The 9828-nt window shown below is 41.6% G+C and overlaps 1 protein-coding gene across 1 annotated transcript in view; it reads left to right on the forward strand.

Moving 5' to 3' along the window:
- The first annotated feature begins 5114 nt into the window (after nucleotides 1-5114).
- The window catches only part of rpp40 (ribonuclease P/MRP 40 subunit), a 13450-nt gene continuing 8736 nt past the window's right edge, over nucleotides 5115-9828 (forward strand). Inside the window, exons 1-3 of the mRNA XM_084057364.1 lie at nucleotides 5115-5349; nucleotides 8414-8558; nucleotides 9582-9650. Coding sequence (XP_083913490.1) covers nucleotides 5233-5349; nucleotides 8414-8558; nucleotides 9582-9650 — 331 coding nt within the window. The 5' untranslated portion in view covers nucleotides 5115-5232. The remainder of the gene's footprint in view (nucleotides 5350-8413; nucleotides 8559-9581; nucleotides 9651-9828) is intronic.

Here is a 9828-nt window from a genome sequence, read left to right on the forward strand (position 1 = left end):
GACTTCTACAAGTTGGACACCACCACAATGGTCTGGGCTTTAATTAACACCACAGGCACTCCACAACCTGTTTCATCATTTCACTCTGCCACCATCATTGGGACAAAGATGTTTGTATTTGGGGGCGATCTGGACCACGACAACAACATCAGAGTGTTTGATACAGAGACCAACTGCTGGCTGTAGTGGGGCGGCGTGGCACGATATATCAGCCTAATCGTTCCCTTTTGTGATTAAAGCGCCAAATTTGGCAGAAGTGTTGATTGATATATTGGGAACAAAACTGGATATTGGGCCATCACGAATTCTCACGCTGGTGGGCGTGGCAGCCATTTTTCAAAATGGCCACCAGCGGTTGATCAAATCTTTCTAGTTTTTGTCCTACTAGGCCGAAATGTTGCTCAAGTATGTGAGTATGAAGGTGTGTGGGTGTGTTCATGTTAATTGCCTAAAAGGGGGCGTTGCAATGGGAGTGGCCTAGATAACAGCAACATTTGGGAGAATTGTTCAAATGGTGATACAAGCGGGACATTTGGTACAAATCATCTTTGGAGATCACGCTTCGATTTAGGAAACCAGGCCACTCATAAATCAAAGATGGCAGCCATTTTTTTTCAAGATGGCCACCAAAAGACTGTATTTTAATTTCTGCATATCTTTACCTATTATTTGAGGTCAATTACCAAATCACCTATTAGCACGACAGGAGTTACCATTTACAGTGACGGTGCCAGCGTATGAGTAGCACATAGACTGTAAAAATGTATGGACAAAGTGACGCCATTGGTTTCTACAGACCGTAAATGAAGCCGATTTTATAACGCATATCATGGTGATTGAAAGAAGACTTGAAACTAGCGACAAAAACCCACCCACTTGAATGGAGAAAAAATCTTTCTGACATCAGCAGGGGTAAAACAGCGAACCTACTGGCCATTCATATGAACTTTTACTTCCTATTTAGACTCTATTTCAAAGCAGGAAGCTGGGCCCTTGGAGCCTGCAGTACTCAAGCATGGCTTGAGTATGGCTTGAGTACTAGGAGCTGGTGTTAGGTGTGAAGATGAAGAATAAGAACAATGCTGTGTGGAGCTCAGGGAGGAGATAAGAAAGGCAGCCAGAGAGAAAGTAGGGAGGAGTACAAAGAGATGAGGGGTAAGGCAGAGAGAAAGGTGGTGAGGGTTAAGGAAAAGAGTATGAGTAGTTGTATGAAAGGTTGGACACCAAGGAGGGAGGACCTGCACATTTTTGGCTAGACAGAGGCACTGAGATGGGAAGGATGAGCAACAGGTTAAGGTGATAAAGGATGGATGGAAATGTTCTAGCATCCAAAGACAGTGTGTTGAGAAGACGGAAGGATCACTTTGAGGAAACAGATGGAGGAAAGTGTCAGGAGTTTTATTTTAACAGGAGTATACCAGTGAGAGGGAAGATGTATAAGACGGGAGGGGTACCAGCCATGATGCTGTACGGCTTGGAAACGGTGGCACTGACGAAAAGACAGGAGGTGGAGGTGGCAGAATTGAGGATGCTACGATTCTCATTAGGAGTGACTTACAAATAAATGGTAACTCCTGTTTGAAAATGTTCAAAAACATACTATGGGAGTGCTATTTGGTGATCTGGTGATTGACTTCAAATGATTAAAGGCAAAGATATGCAAAAATGCAAAAACTAATTTTGGCGGCCATCTTGAAAAAAGGCTGCCATCTTTGATTTAAGAGTGGCCTGGTTTCCTAAATCGAAGCGTGATCTCCAAAGATGATTTGTACCAAATTTCCCGCTTGTATCACCATTTCAACAATTCTCCCAAAATATTGCTGTTATCTAGGCCACTCCCATTGCAATGCCCCCTTTTAGACAATTAGCATAAACACACCCACACACCTTCATACTCACATACTTGAGCAACATTTCGGCCTAGTAGGACAAAAATTAGGAAGATTTGATCAACCGCTGGTGGCCATTTTGAAAAATGGCTGCCACGCCCACCAGGGTGAGAATTTGCGATGGCCCAATATCCAGATTTGTTCCCAATATATCAATCAACACCTCTACCAAATTTGGCGCTTTAATCACAAAAGGGAACGATTGTCGTGCTACGCCGCCCCACTACTGAGCACGCCTTCTGCACAGCTTCTTTCAGAAGGACGCTGGAATCATTCAGCCTTTACCTACAATGGAGAGCTGTACATATGTGGTGGCTTCAATAGCCATTTGAAGCAAGCCTTCAATGATCTGTGGAAATTTAATCCAGAGACCTTCTCCTGGAAGAAGGTTGAGCCCAAGGGGAAACGCCCATCTCAGATTAGTTGTATGTCCTGTTGCATGGTGGGAGATCGTATCATCCTCTTTAGAGGATTCAGAGACGAACCCAGTGTCCTGTACATGCTAGACCTGAATCCTGGTTTGAAGATGTTATGTATGCTAGCAGTTATTCAGTATGGTCTGGATCAGTCAGAACTCCCACACGACATCAGGTGGGAACTGGCAGCCATGACAGCAACAGAGTAAATAATAAATCCACCAAAGACAACTATGTTGTCTATTCTGAATTATGAACTCAGAATGTCACCTCGTCCATCCAGACTATAGGATCAGATCAGATCCTATGGACCTAACCATCAGATGAGTTGTAACAGGTTCCATTTACTGTAACCATGTATTGTTATTTTACTTTTCTAGCACGTTGTCCAATACACTGACATTGAATTAATGTGTTTATTGTTGATTTCTGCTACCCAAAAAAACCAAACACATGCCACGTTTATATTTATACATTACTAAATAAATGTAGTGTATTTTAAGCCAGGCCTACATCAAAATCTTTACAATAACATATATATATTTTTTCCAGCTTTTCTTTTTCTTTACAAAATACCATTTATTTTTAAACATGCAGAAACATCCAAGTAGAATGGGGTATATCCATGGTACATACATATATTTACAATACATACACATATGGTATACAAATACAAATATATATACATACTACATAAAAAGAGGAAAATCTCAGACGACCTGAGGGAGTGCCGTGCCCGGCGTCGATTCGGTTAGATAAGTGATTGTCCACGACCGCTGATCCGACCGATACGCCCATATATAGGCATATGTGGAGGTTTCGTTGTCCACAACCATAGAGTTAAGTCCACAACCCACCATGATCCCTATATTAATTCATGGGCGTGCCCATATATGGCACAGACCGACTCTAAACTCAGCTCTGTATCGGCGTGGACCCGACAGATCAGCGGATCTAAATAAATATTGATAAACCCGCCCATATATGGAGTACACTGATGTCATCAATATGACGTCTTCGACTGGCCGAGACTCCCGGTGCACCCGATCTACCATGAATCACCCCATTCAGTGGAAAGGAATTGCATCCAAATGTTCCCATTCTATCTCTGCAACCCCGCTCACCCAGGTTACACAAATTACTCCTAAATCCCCATTTAATGGAAAGGCTTCTCCATTGGCTGTTCTGTCGGCCACCCCGCCCACCTCTTTCAGACTCGGCTTACAAAAATGATTACCCAAGTCCCATTTAATGGTATTAAGAGGTTGCCATGGCAACATGGGCTAAAAATGAATGATGGTAAAGCAAAGTTTTGTTGTTTACCCAGGGTGTCGGACTAAGTACGAAACTTGTTTCCAGCCGGACCCTGCATGGAAGCCTTGCTCAAGGGCTATTCATATATGTTTGGAGAAATACAGGCTTTACTGGTGACATTCCAGGGCAAACTGGGGGGGGGGGATCTCGTAGATATATCTAAGGCTAACGGCGAAGATGAATCTGACACATAGTTTCAGTGTTTAAACAGATCAAATGATTGCGGTTTGTGGTTCTATATGGGCGTTGATGTAAAGTAACTAAGTACATTTACTCAAGTACTGTACTTAAGTACAATTTTGAGGTATTTACTATTTTTACTTTACTGGAGTATTTCCAATTCTCAGTACTTTAAACGAAATGATGCAACGCTGATATCGCTTTTGTAATACATTTTATAATATTTAAGGCACCCCGTGTGTATTGTAGGCTAGCCTATTCTAATAATATTTTTGTCAAGCACTTGGAATTGTTAGGAGTTACATTTTGTTTGACTTGGTTCCATAGATAAATATTATGAAAATAGCAGGTCTACAACAAGCACACAACGCCTCACAACGTGAAGCGTTGTGAGCTTGTAGATCTGCTATTTTCATAATGTTTGCCTCCTTCTTATATTATTTGACAATTTGGCCAATGTTTGACCAGCTTTTTATAGTGTAGTTTGTAGATTACCTTTGATGCAGTAAATGGTCTTATCTCTTTTCTTTCTCTATTTTATTTTGAGGTAAAAAAATGTCCTTAAAAGTCCTTAAATCGTCACTTCATTGTCATCATAGGGACCCCCCAAAAATCGTGTGGGGAGTGGTGACCCCCCCACCCTTATGTTTAAGAAATGGGGAGAGGGAGAGAGAGAGAGAGAGAGAGAGAGAGGGGGGGGGGGGGGGGGGGGGGGGGGGAAGAGAGAGAGAGAGAGAGAGAGAGAGAGAGAGAGACTATAGCCTCCTACAGTAAATACTTTATTAACAGTTTGGCAAAAAAGCACAGAATGTAGCCAAATAGACTCTATGCACAGCAGCCATATTGTGAAGACATTCACAGACGTGTTACCAATGTTACTAATGAAGGCTCTGTTCCATTTAGTGTAGCACAGTGGTTTCCACGACCCCCATAACTCTGAGAGTGTACAAATGGAACCAAATGGACCCTTACGGCTTACGGGTCCATTTGGTTCCATTTGTACACTCTCAGAGTTACACACCTGCAAGGGGCCATTTGGAAGCCCATGAGGGTCCCTGGACCCCAACTGTAGACCCACTGGTGTTTCCAGTGGGCCAACATGCACAATATCAGCACCCTGACTCTGTTTGACCATGGATGGAACAGAGCCTTCTTATGGCTGCTGTGAATAGAGCCTAATGGCTACAGTTGATTTGTGGAGCTCCCTCTGGTGTTGTGTTTGTGTACGTCTTTAACGTTTCTGATGTGCTTTTATTTTGAAATGTATTTAGAACGTTCGACGCACGACCCCGGAAGTATTTGACCAGCACACACACATTTGTTGTGTTTTGCGTTCGAAGTGAACACGTGAATTAAATAGTAATATATATTAGTAATAATAACATATCTATTGATAATATCTTAACAGTTTAGACGCGCAGCTGCTTGTAATAATGGCCACAGAGCTAGAAAAGACTCCCAGAAGTGTGTTGGTTTGTGAAAAATCCAGTTTTGAAAATGAGAAGTCTAGACTCAGCAAGCAGGTCCAAGAGCATTACTTCAACTACCAGGTAATATAGTGGTGGGAAAAGTACTCAAATTCTTTACTTAAGTAAAAGTACCAATACTGCAATATAAAAATACTCTGTTACAAGTAAAAGTCCAGAATTAAAAATGTACTTGAGTAAAAGCGATGCGACGCGTTGTGAGCTTGTAGATCTGCTATTTTCAAATAGCCTAGGTATAAAATAGGGCTAAAGTGGTTAATGTGTGTTTCATTATATCATAGTTTATATCTGAAAAGTAACAAGTAGCTAAAGTTTTCAAATAATTGTAGTGGAGTAAAAGTACAATATTTGCCTCTGAGATGTAGTGGAGTAGAAGTATAAGTATTAGAAATTGTAAAAACTCAAGTAAAGTACAAATACCTCAAAATTGTACCTAAGTACAGTACTTGAGTAAATGTACTTTTCACCACTGCTTATGCAGAATGTCCCATTTCAAGTTTTCAAAATGTATACAAATCTTTAAAATAGCAGATCTACAAGCTCACAATGCGCCGCATCAAGCTTGTTGATCTGCTATTTTCAAATGGCCAAAATGTATATAGGGGCTGAAGTTGTTAATGTATGTTTTGTAAGTAACTAGTAACTAAAGTTTTCAGATAATTGTAGTGGAGTAAAAGTACAATATTTGTCTCTGAGATGTAGAAGTAGAAGTAAAAGTACTGAAAATTTGAAATACTTGAGTAAAGTTAAAAAAAAACTCAAAATTGTACAGAAGTAGGCTACGGTACTTGAGTAAATGTACTTAGTTACTTTCCACCACTGATAGTAGTGAAGTACACATATTGGCTTTGTAATTAAACTCTTCATATTACTTAAGAGTTCTGCACAGGTGGTGATGGCATATATATATATAAAAAAAAAAAAAAGACAGTCACAACTGTTAAATGCTGAATAGTGAACAAAAGCTCCAGTAAAACATAATAAATATAGAGATGGATTATACGTCTTATTCTTACCTGCAGTTCTGCTGTTTGTCCATACATTACATTTAATATGCAGTCATAGAACGCTCTCATATTCCATATTATTCAATTTCTATTGAATTGATGTTTTTTTTTATCAATGTCATAATAATCTCAATAATTAAAAGCTGTGACTGGCGCTCAGCTCTGGTCATTTATGATGTAAATACCTAGCCGCAAGCAACTCTAGATCCTATTTTATAATATCTGGAATCTAGAGTTGCAATAGGTTCTATGCACAGCAGCCATTTTGTTGAGAAATTGGGCCTCCTCTTACTTCCTTCACATGTGTTACCAATGATACTAACGAACGCTCTGTTCCATTCTGGTCAAACAGAGTCAGGGTGCTGATATTGTGCATGTTGGCTCACTGGAAACACTCATGGTTCCTTAAATGGCCCCTTAAAAGGTTTGTACACTCTCAGAGTTATGAGGGTCCTTGAAATTAAAAGGTTTGAGAACCACTGTGCTACACTAAATGGAACAGAGCCTTCATTAGTATCATTGGTAACACCTGTGAAGGAAGTAAGAAGAGACCCAATTTCTTTCCAATATGGCTGCTGTGCATAGAGTAGTCTGGGAGGCTTCGGCTTGGATCCTGGACAACAGGGGCACGGCCACTGAGTTCTGATTCAAATCAACAGCCAATGAAGAAAAGGGGGCGGGATCCACATGCAGTGGGTGTTGCATCTAAATAGGATCTACGGAAAGCAATTTCCCCTTGAGAAATTTCGGCCGCCATTGTTGTGTACTGCTGTTTGCCTCTCGTCAGACTTTTTGGACGAGTTGCACAGCTCTCAGACCGGTAAGAGGCCTATCCCGCCCACAAATACCAGGGCTCTGGCCCAAAAGTTCCTCGCCAGAGCTGGCGAAAACTTCTGGGAACTCAGATTATGCATAGAGCAACCCTTGACAGCCCATACATCCAAACAGAAACGTCTGATCTCATTGTATTAAACAACGTTAAACTCGCCAACGTTGCAGCTGTACAGAAAGCTTGAAATATCCTCTGATTATGTACTTTAGCCACCTTATTGTACTATGTAGATTAGTCATATATTATGCACTTTATGCCTCTCCCCTTTCTCTATGAGATGCCTATCTATCTCTTGTAACTGCAATGTTGAGCCTGCACAACTAAGAATTTCACCCACCTTACTTGTACTGTGATGTGACAATACAGATTGACTTGAAGTTTTTGCTTCATAAAAATCCACCGCAGACATGTTATGAGCTACCTACTTTGTGTCAATACATTCCGTGCAGGTGATACTTTTTCGGAGTGTTGTTGGAGTTTGGCAGTGCTCGTTGGAAATCACACGAAATTGCACATAATGCAGGAGGCAGCAAGACTTTGCGTTATTGAAAACGAGCTTTCCGTACAGCTGCCATGTTGGTGAGTCGTTTAATACAATCAGATTTCTGTTTGGATGTATGAGCCGTCAAGGGTTGGCATTGCAACTCTAGATTCCAGATATTAAAAATAAGAGTTGCTTGCGGCTAGTGTGTCCACACCATAGGGTCCATTACATTTAATATACAGTCATAGAACGCTCTCATATTCCATACATTAAATGTATGACTTCATCATAATCTACACTGTAAAATAGGCTCTATTCACAGCAGCCATATTGTAAAGACATTCACAGGTGTTACCAATGATACTAATGAAGGCTCTGTTCCATTCATGGGCAAACAGAGTCAGGGTGCTGATATTGTGCATGTTGGCTCACTGGAAACACTCTGTTACACCAGTGGGTCTAAAGTTGGGGTCCAGGGACCCTCGTGGGCTTCCAAATGGCCCCTTACGGGTGTGTAACTCTGAGAGTGTACAACGGGTCCATTTGGTTCCATTTGTACACTCTCAGAGTTATGGGGGCCGTGGAAACCACTGTGCTAGACTAAATGGAACAGAGCCTTCATTAGTGCCATTGGTAACACCTGTGAAGGAAGTGATACTATGGCTGCTGTGCATAGAGCCTATCCTCAGTGTTAATTCTAACTTTGAGAGTGTACAAAATGGAACCAAATGGACCCGTACAGGTGTAAAGCTTTACTGTGCGGATGGTGTTGTTTGTGTGACGACTGTGACTGTTTCCCACCAGGTGTCCCTGTTGGTTCCAGAGTGTGCCGATCTGCCCCCCGAGCTGTCTGCCTTCCTGAACGACCTGAGCTCCTTCTATCTGCTCACGCAACTTCCTGTCTACAGACTGCTGGACCCGCACTTCCTACAGAATGCCGTTTACGAGGGTGACACGGGCGCACGCGCGCGCACTCACACGCACACGCACACACACAAACACACACACAAACGCTACTTTAGTGGAGTATTTCCGATTTTCAATACTTTTCCTTCTACTCCGCTACATCTCAGTAGGAAAATATTGTACTGTTACTCCACTACAATCATTTGAAAACTTGAGTTGCTTTTTAGATTTAGATTTTTTATTACTGAACACACATGAACCACTTAAGCTCTATGTTGCAGCTATTTGAAAATAGCCGATCTACAAGCTCACAACGCGTCGCATACAAGCTCGTAGATCGGCTATTTTCGAAAGATTTTGTATACATTTTGAAAACTTGAAATTTCTGCCTAATGAGTACTTTTACTTTTGGTACTTTAACACATTGGGTGCCAGAGGTTTATTAAAATATTATACGTTCAGTGCCTGCATTTCTTCCATCCACTTACGTTGATATGTTTCGTGCTGTAGAAGCCCCGCCGCGGAAGTGTATGTAAACAAAGCGTGCGTGTGAGACGGCGGAGGGTCCCGACTAACGCCTGGAACAATAATATTTCTAACGCGATCCTCCATTGCAGAGTGATCGTCGATCGAAAACGGCTCACTACCACCACGTTAAAAATAAATGGAGATATTAAGCTTTGGGTAGAGGAGTTAACATTGGGATGGCCGACCGGAAGGTTTTTTGACATGGATCCACATCCAGCCTCTCCTTCTCAGAAACTCCTTGGATGATCCCAAAGTTTCGTTTTAGCGCCCCACGTATAAAAATAAAATTGGGTCAAAAACGGTCCGGACCGTTTACGGCACTCCTCGTTTGGATTATGAAAAACAGTCCGGTCCGGCACTCGATGTGTTAAGTACATTTTGACGCCAATGCTTTTGTGCTTTTACTCGAGTAAATTTAGAATTCCGGACTTTTACCTGTAACAGAGTGTTTCTACATTGCAGTATTGATACTTTTACTTAAGTAAAACACTCGAGTACTTTTTCCACCACTGCCTAATAATTATTCTTGTGTTTCTAGGAGGAACGTACGGCCTCTCCCACCAGACGAGGATAGATGAAGACAACACGGTCGCACTGCTACCTTCAGGTTCGTACATTTATCGTTATGCAGTATCGTCTCGGTCGGGTGGAAAACTCATATCTCCTAAACTGTTCATTTTCAGGATTCAAATTCAAAAGCATCGAAAGTAGCAGATCTACAAGCTGGAAACGCGTCGCTTCGCGCCGCGTTTCGAGCTTGTAGATCTGCTACTTTTGATGCTTTT

Source organism: Gymnoscopelus microlampas (genome assembly GCF_963454915.1).
Source record: "Gymnoscopelus microlampas genome assembly, chromosome: 5".
In the NCBI taxonomy this organism is placed as follows: domain Eukaryota; kingdom Metazoa; phylum Chordata; class Actinopteri; order Myctophiformes; family Myctophidae; genus Gymnoscopelus; species Gymnoscopelus microlampas.